This window comes from Ceratotherium simum, chromosome 8, assembly GCF_057802395.1.
Source record: "Ceratotherium simum simum isolate JZ-2026a chromosome 8, ASM5780239v1, whole genome shotgun sequence".
Lineage (NCBI taxonomy): Eukaryota > Metazoa > Chordata > Mammalia > Perissodactyla > Rhinocerotidae > Ceratotherium > Ceratotherium simum.
In genome coordinates, this window is record NC_141907.1 from 56140160 (window position 1) to 56157081 (window position 16922).

The 16922-nt window shown below is 34.9% G+C and overlaps 1 protein-coding gene across 1 annotated transcript; it reads right to left on the reverse strand.

The window, feature by feature from the left end:
- Positions 1-1010: 1010 nt before the first annotated feature.
- LOC101407652 (UDP-glucuronosyltransferase 2A3) lies at positions 1011-11505 on the reverse strand. Its single transcript, XM_004419134.3, has 6 exons — positions 10767-11505; positions 7835-7983; positions 5204-5329; positions 2565-2652; positions 1943-2162; positions 1011-1506 (listed from the first exon to the last, which is right to left on the reverse strand). Exons 1-6 carry the CDS (start codon positions 11488-11490, stop codon positions 1227-1229), a joined length of 1587 nt encoding a protein of 528 aa, XP_004419191.1. The 5' UTR covers positions 11491-11505; the 3' UTR covers positions 1011-1226.
- Between the last annotated feature and the right edge of the window lie 5417 nt (positions 11506-16922).

The window sequence follows — 16922 nt, forward strand, 5'->3', positions numbered from 1 at the left end:
TCTTTAAAAAATCTCATTAAGATTACTAAAATATTTTTTCTATTTTTCTTATATTTATTTCTCTTAAAATAATATGTTTACCTTTAAAATATTGCTGACATACTGACTAAAAAAAAGAAATCATTTCATTGATTCTGTTTATTGTTTTAAGGCAATGCTCAGAATTGCCCCTTGTACATAAAAGACACACAAGAAATATTTGTTGATTAAGGGCAGAAACATAAGCCATGATTGTCTGGAAGAGCTTGTTATGGACTGAGTTGTGTCCCCCCAAAGTTGTATGTTGACTATACTCCGACCCCCAATGTGTCTCTACTTGGAGACAGGACCTTTAACAAGGCAATTAAGATTAAATTGGGTCATAAGGGTGGAACTCTAATCCCACAGTACTCGTGCCCTTGTAAGAAGAGGAAGAGACACCAGACATCTTTTTCTCTCCATGAGCACATAGAGGAAAAGCCATGTGAGGACAAAGGGCAAAGGGCAAAGGTGGCCATCCACAATTCAGGAAGGAAGGCCTCACCAAAACCCAACTCTGCTGGCACTTTGATCTTGGACTTCTGGGCTGCAGATTTGTTAAAAAATAAGTTTCTGTTGTTTATACCACTGAATCTGCAGTATCTTATTATGGTGCTTGAGTAGACGAATGTCGAACTCTGTGGAAATTTTGTTCATCTTCCCAAGTGTGATGTCTCACCACCATTATTTTCAATTTTTGCCCTAACCCCAATAACATTGGGCAAGTAGAAGTGTTTATTTGTATTAAAAAAGGAAATCACATTTCTCATAGCAAACTAATATCTAAGGATACTTCCCTGATTCATATGGTTTATTACAACTTGTGAATTGTACTATTCTGAGCTCCCAATATCCATGAAATTTAGCTCATATTTTGTTCTCTCCAGCAATCACCATACTGTGAGTCAGCATATTGTGAGTCAACACGTAAGGTTATAAAACGAAAATAATGGTATCACGAATAGAACTTTTAGAGTTATTAGTGTCCCTGTGTCAGAAAATAGGTAAAGAGAAAGAGGATAAAGACATCTGGGACTATAAAAAGGAAGAATAGGACATGTTCACTAGTTAATGGTCTTGTTGAATTCTAGTCTTTCTCTAAGGCAGAGAAATGGGAAATTAGAAAAACAGCAAGGAGGTGCTGTGTTCTCATTAATCTCTTTGTGGCTAGAATGAACAGAATAGTCAAGACTTTGCCAAACTTAGATCTATTCCCTTTTTTTCTTATTTCCTGTTTTATCTAATTTTCGACAAAAAAACAAAAAGCATTTTGTGACTAAGAATACAGCAGTTGCTGCACAGGCCAGCAGGAACCCAATCACATCCAAAGAGTGGTACTGAAACCAGGTAAGGTTGTGGGCGGTTGGCCGAAGGTGTTTGGCTCCTTTGTGGCGCATGACAAACTCAATCCAGAAGACTGCTCGGTCCAGGGGCTTTACAGGTTGATCGTGGTGAATCCTTGATAACTTCATAGCATTCTCTTTATAACTGGATGGCAAACACAAAGAAATAAATTAATGAAATTTTGTTTTTGTTAAAGGTAGTTGTGTGATACATGTTATAAAAATTATACAGTCTAAGAGCCATAGAAATTGTTGTTATATGAACTCTGCTCTTTGCATAGCATTTTAACAGGTACAGTCAGGAGACTGAAAAAGAAATATATTTTTAAGAGAATGTGGTTAAATGCAGACATAGAAAAAATTGGAATAAACCAACAGTTACTTTAAGTCTAATTTTTCCAAGATGGAAGTTTGACACTGTATGAACTATAGTTTCCAGGAGATTTTCAGGACCAAGAAGGTGAATGACTCAAGATTGTGGAAAAAGATCTATTAATGGTCCACAAGCATGATCTCTAACATTCTCTCACATGGTACATAACACATCCAATGGTAATCCTTTAGAAAGCGGTAGTACTTACGAAGGATCATTAATGACTGTTCTCAAAGCGCTGAGCAAATCTGCACTTGTCATTGTGTTCATGTTCAACTCTACAGCTACTCCTTTGGCCTTCATGTGAATGATGTTATCATGCTGATCACCAAACATGGGAATTCCCACCATAGGGACTCCATGATAAATAGCTTCATAGATTCCATTTATTCCACCATGAGTGAGAAAAGCTTTGGTTTTGGGATGACCTAGTTGGGTGATAGAGTGAGAAATAGGGTGAAGATTTCATTTCATAATACTTTAACAGAATTTCAGAGACAGAAAGGGAAAATCTATGGGATAAGTAACTGAAGAAGGCAGTATTTTCTACAGAGAAACATGAGCACATGGGGCATTGTTACCACAGAAAATGGCTAGCCCAGAGAAAAGAGGGATTAATTCCTTCTGTGTTGCCTGAAACTCTTATCTGAATCATAGCAAGTATTAATCTATCATATTAATGGTCAAATCTTTAATGATATATTTTAAAATTGAGAGTAAAATGAGAAACATTTACAATTATTAAATATATGTTGAATTTATTAGCTGTTAAACAATTATTCTCCTTGTCCATCACCCAAATACACAGCTTTTCTTTTCCATAGTCTTACCAAGAAGATCATTCTGGGGTATCCAATCATAGAGCTGAGTATTGGCTCCTAATGTGGCTGGTTTCTTTCCTTTGTATCTCCATAAAACCTGTGAAAGACAGTACATATAGTTCATAAGTAAAACCACAGGATAATGGCATTATAAGGTTGTAGAGTTATTTATAAATCACATATCCACCTTAAATTTAGGTGATAGTTGAGAGGGGAGTACATTGGTGTACTCTGTAAATATTGACATAAATAGTAGGACTGTTTACAACCACCTTTTTAAAAGAGCTTGAACTAGTCGTCTACTAAGCATACTATTATCATTTTTTCTATTATCACTTAAAAGCTTCTGGGAGTGAGACTGTAAGTGAAGAATTAGAGTTAAAAATTATTACGGACACAGGACTTCTGCATAAATTTAAGTCACTGACCATCCTAGCTCTATCTTCAAATTAGTTTTTCTCACAAATGTAATTCGCTTTAAATTTTATCTAACTGTTTTTTGATGGTTGGATATCTTTCCTTTCTCTTTTTCTTCCTACCTCCTTCTTTCCTTCCTCAACTTCTATGTATTATGTTTTTCTTTTTTATTAAGTAATAATGAGGTAATGGGTTTGCTTATATGCCATTAGTCAATGAAGTGTCTTGTTTGGTTTTATTTTTATAATTAGCCTGTATATTTGTCTCTATAGAGTTTTATGGAATTTAACCAAAAGCAAAAAGAGCTCTTTAATATTTTATAAATAGCAATATACAAAATTGCTAGAATTTTTATATAAAATCTAGAATTGTGGTGACAAAGTTAAAATTAACTGAATATAAATTAGGACATGAAAATTGCTAGACTATCATATTAAAATTTCAATTGCCTTAATTCTAGAAAACTCTAATTAATTAGGAAGACTAAATGAATCTAGGATTCTACTTTTATGCTCAACTATAATGAATCGAATCCTAATACAACCAAAGATGTGAAGGATATTCTTTAGTATGATTCATCTCTATCTTTGGCATTCCACTTCTCCCTTTTCCTGGTTCTTGGCGTGAATGCACTTCAGAATTATTTTGGGAATAGTCAGCACAGGCCTTAAGATTTTGAAAACTAAAACATGAGCAATGGGCTTAATGTTTTCATGTCTATTTCATTAAAAACAACAAGTTCCAAAAAAGATGAGTTTCCATAGTAATGGCAAGGCTCGATAGGCAAATGATCAAATTGCCTAAACACACTATTGTAATTTTTCAAAAATTTTTACTTAAGACTGGTACCTGTTACATTAAGTGTAAAATGAGATTCAACTTTCAAATGGAAAGACATCAATAGCCATAATCTCTCTCCAATTGGTAAATAGCTGCCTAGCAAGGTCAAAGGTTGTGCAGTAGTCCTCCCATCTGCAGTTTCACTTTCTGCAGTTTCAATTACCCAAAGACAACTGCAGTCTGAAAATATGAAATGGAAAATTCCAGAAATAAACAATTCATAAGTTTTAAATTGCATGTTGTTCTGAGTAGCGTGACGAAATCTCACGCCATCTTGCTCCATCCTACCCGGGACGTGAATCATCCCTTTGTCCCTGGTTTCCATGCTGCATACACTACCCACCCATTAGTCACTTACAATAGCCCCCCTTTATCCATGGGGGATGCATTCTAAGACCCCTTGTAGATGTCTGAAAATGAAGATAGTACTGAATCCTGTATATACTGTTTTTTCCTATACATAAATACCTGTGATAAAGTTTAATTTTTAAATTAGGCACAATAAAAGATTAACAACAATAACAATAAAATAGAATTATACCAACGGCAATATACCATAATAAAAGTTTTATGAATGTGGTCTCTCTCTCTCTCAAAATCCTATTGCACTGTATTCACTGTTCTTCTTGTGATGATGTGAGAAGCTACAATGCCTACATAATGAGATGAAGTGAGATGAATGATGTAGGCATTGCAACAGTAGTGTTAGGCTACTATTGACCTGATGATTATGTGTCAAAAGGAGGATCATTGAGCCAAGGTGATATGGATGGTTGGATGTCAGGAGCAGATGATGTCAATGTTGTTTTTTTTTCTTTCCTTATTAAGTTGAGAACTTTCACCTTTTCACTTAAAGGAAGCACTTTACAGCTTCTCTTTGGCATATCTGAATTGCCAGCATCACTACTCTTGCACCTTGGAACCATTATTAAGTAAAATAAGGGTTACTCGAACACAAGCACTTGATACCATGACAGTCAATCTGATAATTGAGATGGTTACTAAGTGACTAATAGGTGGGTAACATACACAGTGTACATATGCTGGACAAAAAGATGATTCACATCCAGGGTTGGATGGAGCAGGAGGGCATGAGATTTCATCAGGGTACTAGGAACAGCTGCAATTTAAAACTTACAAATTGTTTATTTCTGGAATTTTTTATTTAATATTTTTGGATCGCAGTTGACTGCAGGTAATTGGAACAGCAAAAAGCAAAACTGAGGATAAGGGAGGACTACTGTAGCAGTTGTCACTAAGTAGACATACATAGGTATGTACGTATAGGAAAATACATACTATGTATAGGGTTCGATACTATCGGTGGTTCCAGGCATCTACTGGGGTCTTGGAATGTATCCTCTGCAAATAAGAGGGTCTACTGTACTTACCTTCTGTGGAATCTGGGCAAGGGCTGAGGCAATAAGATTGGCCTTTTCTTCTGTGAGATTTTGGATCATTGTACCCAGAGAAAACACTACAATACCATCTGAGTTTTGGACAAATTCTTCTATTTTCTGCAGAGAAAAATTTCATTGTATTACAAAGGTGCAGTATCACAGGAAATAAAATAAAATTTACTTACACTTCTAAAATGAAGATTCAAGGGAATTGTCAGAAGATAGTTAGACTGTTTTATCTTTTGACACCTAGAACCATCTAGTCTCTTTAGGAGAAAGTATGTGTCTAAAACTTATGGTTTAAATACATAATCATGTATTACTAAATAGTCATGGAACAAATCATTATACAAAAAGATTAGGTGATAAGAATATAGTGCTTTTCATGGTTGATGGACATTGTTTCCTACCAGGTTTAATTTTATTAATGACTGAGTGACCTGCAAACTCATAAAAATATTTCTTAAAAGAAAGTCCCAAAGTGGATCTTATTTATGCTTCTGAAATTATTATCATAGCAGTTTATATCTAATAAATCATTACTGTGTTGATTTGCCTTTTCTTTTAGATACGGTTTCCATGGTAATTTTCTTGTGTTTAGGTCTTCCCTTATTAACAGGGTTAAGAAGACATTTGTTAGAACTGTGATATATAGTAATGTATTGTAAAGTGAGATAACAACTGTCCATATCCCTTGTCTCATCATTTACCCTTTTGCAAGTTGGCCATGGCAAACTCTGGGGCTCGCCCAGTCACATCATATTCTAGGAGAATGACATCCTCTAGACATGTGTCATGTATTCCATGAAAAATGTTTTGTGGCACCTCTGGAATCACCATGTTCCCCAATTAAAGGTTGTTAAATAATCAGAGAAGAGATGATGTCAAAGTTGAAAGTAAACTTGCATTTTCAACTTCATTAATGTAAGGAGAATATCTCTGACATCTCAGAAATGATTGTCTTATTATTTTTAATTATCTCCCCAAACACATGGAGTTTGAAAGAAATTTACGCATATATGTATGTATATATTTAAATATGTATGCCTGTATTTATATATGTGTATATATATACATATATTTGTGACTGTCTGTATATACATGTATATAGAAACATATATATATATATACTAAATTCATTGAGTTCTTGATTGGAGGACCTCTCATTGCTTTTTAATCTGTGTGTCCAGTGACTGGAATAATTCTTACATAACAACCACAAGCTATGATTGATATTCATGCTGTGCAAACTTTTTATCAATAGGTAAGTTGAATTTAGAAGGGGATAATTTTCCCCTTCTTTCATCATTTTATCTGAGATGATTTTGTGAAATTATGTGACTTATTACTGTGTGTGTATGAGTGTGTGTGTGTGTGTAAAAGTGAGAATGCAAGGATAAAAAATAGCTTGGCATGGGAGATAATCTAAGGAGCCACAGAAATTGTCGCTTCTCTTTTGATATTTCTAGTTAGATATTCGTTCATTATGCCAAGTCTTAATAGAGCTTGGTTTGCATCTATAACTTGATTGGTAAGAAAAAGAATATTCATAATCCTGAAATAAGTATCATTCATCAATATACATCTTACTGTAAAGAGAAATCAAGAATTCTCCTGGGAACACCATTTACCCAGCAACGATCCTAAAGAGATTTTGTTAATATTTTCACAATACAAGTAAATGAGGTTTTTCCTTCTCACTCCTTATTGATAGTTAAAAGCCATATCTCTATAATGCTTATCTATTACTTTCTTTTACTTCTCAATACTGTTTCCTTCCAATACCCCTGGCACTCCACAGTTTTTCTTTGAAGACTTAGGAATGTGGTATACAATTTTCTTTTTCATTCCAAAAGAAACCTGTCAGCGGGTTGGTAAAGAAACAATCCAAGCCTGGGTCTCTCATTTTCATGAACTCTACTTTATGCTGGCTACTTTATGATGACTCCCAATATTTCTTTTGCTGTTTGCTGAGATCGAAACCTTGTATTACTCAAATGACTTCTAAGGAAAATTCTTTCTGAAAATCCTACTGACTCCTCTAAGTGAATAGTCACAAAATAAAACTCATTGTATTAATATCAAACAAATTTTACCTCTACATGTTTCCTATTTCAGTAGAAGCTATCACTATCAAATAAACATTCCAAATGGAAATCCAGGAGTCTTCCTTAATTTTTTCTTTTCCCTCAACTCTTACTTTCTCTCACTTACTAAATACTATGGAACTCACCCCAAAGTGTCTCATGAAAGCATGTTTATCTCTCTACCATCGTGATAAATGCCCTGTTCATAACTCCATCACGCTTGTAAAGAAGACTACAGCAGTCTTCTTAGTGATTTTTATGGCTCTAGTTTCCTGTCACTCCAATCCATTATTGACACTACAGAAATAATGATATTTTAAGATACACTTCAATCATGCCATTTTCAGACTAATTTCTCGATATCATGTCTAAAAGACACATATATTAGTCATAAAATCTCTCTTACGTGAAAAATGGAAATGGAGTGGCCAACCAAGGCATTCAGCATTATGTCTCTGTTATTAATACTGTAATCTTTAAAGGAAAATCAGATATCACATCATAAGGTACATATCCTTCAATGTAATAGTTCTACCTTAGGTAAAGTTTTGGCAGCTTTGCAGTGCAATCCTCCAACAAATTCAAAATTAGGTAAGTATGGACGAGGAAATTCAAAATCCCAATATGTTCGAATTAGCCAAATCTCAGCTCTCCCCAGAGTTTCACATAATGTAGTGGGTCTCCCTGGAGAAAACAACAAAGGGTTGGGTGGGGGGAATTAGTTTATAAGTTAAATGGGAAAATTGCACAGCTAATTTACTGATAAGCTATAAGGGAAAAATAAATTTAGATACTCTAGAATAATATGGCTTCTAGCTGTGAAATAAAAAGGGGCATTAATGCAGTAATATGGCTTAAAAGAAAGAAAGAGAAGGAGAGAAAGAAATAAAGATGAAAGAAAGAAAGAAAAGAAAAGAAAGAAAGAATAAAGAAATGAAGAGTTATGTATAAGGTTATTTTCACAACATAAAATGAACCAAAAATTTAACCACAATTCCAAACTACAAATAAATTTATTACTCATTTTTCTCTCCAACTGAATAGCAGATGACGGATAAGCCCCACAACACCTGCACCAAATCGCCTCTCAGTGGTGTCTAGTCTTCCGGTCAGGGATATACCCGTGCTCCCCAGCTGGTTATAATCTCAGGATCACTTGTGTTATTGCAGGATCTGTCAATATCAGTCCACTTTATCCTTCTAAGTTATATCTCATCACTTCAATTGATGGGCCATGATTTTATTAGTAAGAACTCCCTGAGTAATTTATACTCATGATGACTCTCTTTCTGGGACATGAGATACATAAGTACATACTGCGATTATCACATACTTCACTGCTGTCTTTAAATGATGTGTTTTAAAGGGGACACATTCTAGGTATTAATCTTAGAATCTTTATGCAGAAGAATGACTAATTACAAATAACCAAGTCAATCATTTTTATTTGTGAAAAAACATGTTTTTTATGTTTTAATGTTTACAATTATATCCATGGTCCAACAGTCCAATACTTATAACTTGATAACGAAGAAGATTTGCCCAAGGACACTCAGTTTGAAACTGCCAGAGATTAGATTTGAAATGAGTTTTTGCCTTCTAGCTGCCTACTTCCTTGTGGCTCATATCCTGCCTTGATTACAAACCCCTAGGTGATTTGTTTTTAAATTAGTCATTCTCTTGTTTCACTTAATTTTTTTCTCCCTAAGTGATTTAGTTTACATGACCTTAGGCATCATTTTAGAAAGACAGAGTTTAAAGCAACTAGAAAAATTATATATTTAAAGCAATGATTCACAATAACAAGCATACAGGGGATAAAAGGAAAGAGAATGAAAGTGAATTTAAGTATAAAAAGTAAATATTATATGTATTTTTTGAAATGTTACACATGAGGAATTATGGATATAAAACAGTGAAATAAAATTGACCAATACCTCTTTTCCTTTAGTTAAATTATTCACATATAATTGAGTTACAATCAGAATGGATAATTCTATAAAATATGTATAATTAATTGGTTATTAAATTTTAGCTAACAGGTAGATATTATTATTAAACGAATCTATTATTTTAAGCTACCCAGTGAGTCAGGTAAGATGTTTTTTAATTTTAAAGGATTCTTGGGGGTCGCCTGAATGCACAGTCTGTACAACTTTTGCTTAATAGAACGTGCCCTTTTCCCCCTTCTCCTGTGATAATGTTTCTATCCTCTTGTTCTGAACTTGAGTCTTTCCAGAGGTCTTTACTCATAATCCTATTACACCAAAGTGTGGCAGTGACCTATTATAGTTCTATCTCTTCAATTTATCTCTGAGGCTAGTCTTGAGGCCAAGATACTTGTATTTTTTTACCTAAATCTATAGAGCGTAGCATGTAGTCTGCATCCAGGTAACGCATACTGATTATTAAATTAATTAATTATAGCAAATCAATGCAGATAAACCAAATCATGTCTAAATAGAAGGATTTTTGAAGTGGATTCCTTTGAACATTAGTTCTGTGAAACCATCAGATATTCGGTGAACTAAATTAGATAATATTTTTAGTGTTTAACATGATCCTTTATTAATTCATGTCTCTGCATACTTCTCAAAGATAGTTGAAGTGGAAGCCTGTCTGAGTTGACTGATTCAGATCACAGCTGAGTGTGAAATTGCAAAGAAAAAGCATTTTTTTTTAGCAGAAAAGTCAAGGAATTAAAAAAAGGTGGAATAAGTGTATATCACTGAAGTAACAAAACATCTACTCTCCTTTACTGCTCAAGATACAAAGTCTTTTAGAGTTTTCTAATTACTTTTTCAGGTTTTTGTGTAGCACTCCCCCAAGAAGTATAAAGCATCTTAGTAATCTTTTCAGTGACCAGCCATGATGAACCTGGTTTCTGAAGTTTCATCTAAAATTTATGACAGGGATAAGAATGGTGGACATCCTGTTCCAACAGGAATGGTATAAGATTGAGAGTAATCACAATCAATTATAAAAATTTTTGAGCAGATTCAGATGAATTAAATAAAATTTCTTTGTTATTTCAGCTTATTACTGGTGTCAGGCAAGTAGCTTGTCTCAGAATGAACATTATCCTCTCTTTGTCAAGAATAGCTACAACTTCCTCTAATATGGAAACTCATTGTGCTGGACTTCTATATAATATCTAAATATGACAATCTTCCAGAGGACTAATATTTTTTATGTGTTTTGTATTATTTTTTGGCATGAATCTAACAAGTATCAAGATATATTATGGGAAATAGTTTGATGACTGTAAAGAAAAAGTGACTATGGCAAGATATTTCTTGTCCCCATTTCCACTTAGTTTTTGATAACTAGTTCATTGCTATCACTTATGAAGTTTAAATATAAGACAGATATTTTAAAATGTATTCCTTTCATTTACCTAGATCTCACTTAAATCTTTCTAAATTTCTTTTGATAACAAGTTTAAAATGAAAAGCAGAATCTCTTACCTAAAGCTTCACTATAAAACTGGTCCCAAATATCAGTATCATAATCCTGGATCCAGAAGTCAAAGAAAACTGAAAGCATTGTATTTTTCACTCTTTCCATAAAGGTCATTCTGTCTGTTAGTCCCACCATGTGAACAGGGACATAGGAAGATGGAGCCGGAAGTTTCCCACAGTGTTTCTCCCTCATGCCTCCTATGGAGTCTCTTAATGTGAGCACAAAAGGGACTGCAAGCAATTCAGCCACCAGCTCTCCACAGGGTATCACAGGCTCTATAATCATTACATTGTAGTTGCTTTCCTGGAGCTTCTTCATGAGTGTCTGATTGTAGACCACACTCTCACACATGATTTTTAAACTTTCAGTTATTTCAGCAAAGTAGTCTTTCAGTTTTATCGCTGATTGCCAGGGTGTTAAGTTTGGCAAGACATTAAAAATTAAGTCCAGAAATTTATTATTTAAATTCTCAGCTGATTCCTTGTCATATGGCAAATGGAATACCTCAAAGTTCAGTGGAGAAGACTTCTTGTAGTCAATGAGGTTAGTATATGGAGGAGTCAACACTGTTACCTCATGGCCTCTCTCTGTGAGTTCCTCCAGAATGGTCTTTACATTAAGCCAATGGCTCATGTCACAGGGCCACACCAGAACTTTCCCACAGTATCCACAGCCAGTGCAACAGAGCTGCAGCAGCAGAACTGCCAGAGCCCACTTCTCAGACACCATAATGGCAGCTCCCTCACACACTGCTCTGCAGAGGTTTCAGCTGAGCACAGAGGTGAAATGGCAATGTAGACACAGAGCAAGTTAAACATTAACTTTTAAAGATAAAAATGTATTCATTGCTAGCAAGTTGAATGTTTATTGAGAGAATAAAACAGAAATGCAAAAATATCTGGGAAAAATTATTCCAAACTTCTAGAACTTAAAAATAAAATACACGAATTGAGACATATTCATTCTCTAGATTGACATTGAAGGAAATAAGAAATAAAAATCTACTAATTTTCACACACACACACGCACACATACACACACACACTAACACTCATTCCACCCTATGTTCAAAGGTTCCAGGTGGTTTAGGTGAAAATGTATTCTACATTTTTTTCCCTATGTGGGATGGTAACTAATTTTCTTAAATACACTTGGGTACCTGTGGGGAATATTTTGATAAAAGTCATATGGATAGTAAAGGGTGTTCAGAATCCAGAGAAACAACACAAATACCCCTATATGGAATAGTCAGGAACAGCATTAGTAAGGCGGATAAGGTATGAAGGAGATGAAAGCTTTGGGAGGATCTAGGCAGAGTGTGGCAAGAAGACATACTTCACAATAAATAAAAGAATAAGAAAAGTTTGTGGGTATTTGGGAAATATTTCAGTGGGTACGAATCACAGAGAAGTTGTGGGCAGTAGGTTACAGAAGAAAGTTAGATTAAAATAGGAGACATTAGGGGCCGGCCCCGTGGCTTAGCAGTTGGGTGCGCGCCCTCTGCTGCGGGCGGCCGTGGTTCGGATCCCGGGCGTGCACAGACGCACCGCACTGCTTCTCCGGCCATGCTGAGGCCACGTCCCACATACAACAACTAGAAGGGTGTGCAACTATGACGTATAACCATCTACTGGGGCTTTGGGGGGGGGGGGAAGAGTAGAATAAAATTGTCCTTTAAAAATAAAAAAATAGGAGACATTAGGTAGTCTTCAATGGTATTATGGGCTTGGATTTTAATTTATAGGCAAAAATTATTAATCAAGTTTTAAAGAAGAACAGTCTAAAAGATTTTTCCTTTAGCAAACAATTCTGGCAGCTAACCATAGATTGGCATACAAAGACAAGAGTTTAAAAGAAGGGAAAATTATTAAAAATGTGTATTAGTAACTTAAACATGGGATCATAAGAGCCTGAAACAAGGACTGATAATAGTAAATGTGAAAAACGCAGTTGAAATTTGTGATTATTGATTAGATCTAAGACTGGAAAAAAATATATAAGAGTGAGAATACGTGGTTTTCTACAAAGATGTGAAAAAACGTGATTTTTGTGTGAATGATCAAAACGCTAATAATAATCATTAGGCAAAATATGATACTCAAAACTAGCAGCAGATTTAGGAATCAATATGATCTATCTGAAATTTTTTTTTCCTGCAGTGACTGATTGAATAAGACAACTCTATGTAAATGATTATACACCCCTTGGATATTCAGATTTAGGCAGCTAATAATGATTCAAGATATGAAGTTCAGAGGCCAGCCCGGTGGTGTAGCAGTTAAGTTCCCGTGTTCTGCTTCGGCAGTCTGGGGTTCGCCGGTTCGGATCCTGGGCGCAGACCTATGCACCGCTCATCAAGTCATGCTGAGGCAGGGTTGCACGTAGAGCAACCAGAAGGATGTGCAGCTATGACATACAACTATCTACTGGGGCTTTGGGGAGAAAAAAGGAAAAAAGGAGGAAGATTGGCAACAGATGTTAGCTCAGGGCCAATCATCTTCAAAAAAAGAAAAACAAAAAGATATAACATGGGTAATCATTCATCTATCTATCCCTCTGCATTAATAACTGATGTACATTAATGTAGTTCTTTTTACATTAATATGCTCAATAAACAATTTGTACCCCCTACTAAATCTAATTTTTTTCAGAAGAATTAAGTCATAATGGTACTCACACTGCACAAACTTTTATATTAATAAATGAATTTTTTTGGAAGACAACAGTTTTTCCCATCTTATGTCACTTATATGAGATGACTTTGTGAAGAATTGTGACTCATTGTGGTGTATGTACGTGTGCACATGCATGTGTGTGTGTGTTTATGTGTGAAAAGTGGGAGTTGAAGGATAAATATAATATTACAGAATGGGAGATTATCTGGAGAGCCACAAAAAATGTCATATCTCATCTGTATGTCTAATAAATACTGATTCATTATCCTCTATAGTTACAACTCTCAATAGAGGTTGCATTGCAGTTATTTCTAGACTAGGAAAAAATAGAGGATATTCAGAATCTTGAAATGAAATTTCAAACATCAACATGCATTTTACCATAAACAGAAATCAAGAGCTGTGCTGGAAAGCTATTTACCTTGTGACTTTCCTAAAGAGATCTTGTTCATATTCCTACAATTCAAGTAAAAGATAGCCTCTCTCCTCAGTCCCTAATGATACCTAAATACAGTATTGTTACCATATTTATCTATTACTATCTATTCCTTCTCATTACTATTTCCATCCAAAATCCCTAATATTCCACATTTCTTCTTTGAAGAATTGAAATGTGTTATACAATTTTCTTTTTTACTTGAAAAAAATCTACCATCATGCTGGTAAATAACCAACCCAATGTTTGAGTCTCTCGCTTCTGTAAACTCTCCTTTATGCTGTTGACCTTCAATCCATCTCTTTTGCTGTTTGCTGAGACTGAGAACTTGTGTTATCCAAATGACTTCTAAACATCTCCACTTAAATATTGCTTTGGCCTCTCAAAGTGAATAAATCCAAAAGAGAACACAACATATTAACCTCAAAGAAGTTGTTCCTCCAATTGTTTATTATTTCACTGAAAACCATCACTATCCAAACAAACACAAAAGATAGAAATACAGGATTCCACCCTAATTCTCTCTCTTCTCTGAACACTTAACTCCTTTCGCTGTTCAGTGAAACATTGACCAAACCTTTGAATTTACCCCAAAGTGTCTCATGAAAGTATCTTTATCTCTCTACGATAATGGTAAATACCTTTGTTCTGATCTCAATCACACTTGTTAGGATTACTAAAGCAGTATCCCTAGTGATCTATATGGTTCTACTTTCCTATGCCTACAACCCATTATCTACTTTAATTCCACTGGCATTTTAAGATGCCACTTCATTCATGTCATACTTCAGCTAAAATTCTCGATACCATGTCTAAAAGAGCTCATATCACTTACAAAATCCCCTGTGATGTGGAAAATGGATTTGGAATGCAAACCAGAATGTCCAGTAGCATGTCACTGTTATGGAGGCTGTAAGCTTTAAAAGAATGTCAAGTGTTACATCATGATGTATATAAAAACTCCACTGTAATATGCCTACCATAAGTAAAATTTTGGTGGTCTTGCAGTGCAATTCTCCAATAAACTCAAAAGTAGGTAAGTATGGATGAGGAATTCAAAATCCCAATATGTTCAGATTAGCCAAATTTCAACTTTCTCCAAGTGTTACATAACATAGTGGATCTTCCTGAAGAAAATGAAGGGTTAGGTTGACCCACTTAACATATAAGTTAAAATGGGAAAATTGCATCACCAATTTACTGATAAAGCTATTAAGGAAAAAATAAGTTTAGGTCCTCTGGAATAATTATGGTTTATAGATACAAAAAGAAAGGGGACATTAAATCCACAATATGAAGAAAGGAAGGAGAGAGAGAGAGAAAGAAAGAGAGAAGAAGAGAAAGGAAGAAAGAGAAAAGGGAAGATGGAGTAAGGTAGAGAGGAGAATGGTAGAGAAAGAATAGTTATATGGTAGAGTACTTTCACTGTAATAAAATCAACCAAAAATTTAACCACAACTTCAAGTTATTGATGAATTTATGACTCATTTTGTTCATCTAATTAAATTGAAAATGATAAATTAGTCCCACCATATCTGCAACAAATCACTATCAACGATTTTCTAGTTTGAAGTCAGGGAAGTATCCCTGTCCTCAATTTGTTATAATTTCTGGTTCACTCATATGCTTGAACTGTCTTTTGACTATCAGTCCACCTCATCCTCCTGAGTCTAATCTCACCACTTCTCTTGACGGGCCACTGTATTCACAGCAAGAATTCCGGGAGTATTTTATACCCTTGGCTACCACCCTTTTGGGATGTGAGGAACGCATGTATGTGCTGCAACTGCTGCACACTCACTTTAATGTTGTCTTTAATTGATGTTTTTTGAAGGAGGACACAACCTAGGTATTAATTTTAGGATTAACTATTCACAAATTACTGGGTCAATCTTTTATATGCACAAAAAAATGCCTTTCAACTGAACTAAAGAGGAAAACTCAAATGAGAATTCTTTTCTCTTTAAGATTCTAATCAAAGTTGGTGATATACACCCCAGGGTGGAAAGTGTCCTTTTAGAGGCTCACGTTTTAGTGTTCGAAGTTATATCTGAGGTCATACAGTTTGATACCTTTAATTTGATGGTGAAGAAATTTTGCCTGAGGACACTCATCATGAAATTGCCAGAGGTTGATGAGAACTGCATCTCACAGCTCCTGAGCCAACGTGTTTATGTCCTCTAGATGCCTTGTTCCACTTGCCTCGCATTCTGCCTTGACTACCAACTCCATTGGTGATTTTGGTTTGCAAGACTTCTAGGCCACATTTTAAGAATGACAGAGCTCATAGCATTTACCAAAATGCTATATTTAAAGGAGTGATTCACAATTATAAATATAGTATCTAATAAAAGAATGAAATTGAGTGAAAGTATGCAAAAGCTAGTTAATTATTTCATAAGGCTTATTTGAAATGTTACATATGAGGTATTGTTGATCAAAAGAGTGAATTATACGTGACCAATAGTCCTTTCCCTTTAGTTATATTATCCACAGTCAGTTGAGTTATAAACACAATGTACTAATCTGTAAAAATATTTAATAATCAGTAGTTTATTAAATTTGAGCTACCAAGTATACACTTTAATTAAGGACTATATTTTCCAAACCCAGATAGTCAGTCAAATGAGAAGGTTTTAATTTCAAACAGTTCTTGGACATAGCCTGAGCACAAGGCCAAAAGCCCTACTATAGATGAGGCAAAAGGGAGGGGTCGTCAGTGGTTAGCAACTACCAATACTTCAGATACAAGTCGTATTAGGTAGGTAGATAGATATCTAGAGACAACTTTTACTAGGCTATTTACGTGGGGCCATTTTACTAAGTTCTTGCTAAAGGCAAGTGAGCATCCTGTATACAATTTCTTGATTACATGATTTAAACAGGAAAATATTTGAAAATATTCACTTCCTTAATATCCTGAGTTCGGAATTCAGGTGTCCTTACTTAAGCATACGTGCAAGAACAGCATCCAAAGTGATGAAGAGATGCCAAAGCAGTGAGATAATCAGTGCCTTCATGCCTGGATGAATCCCTCAGTACAGCCTCCT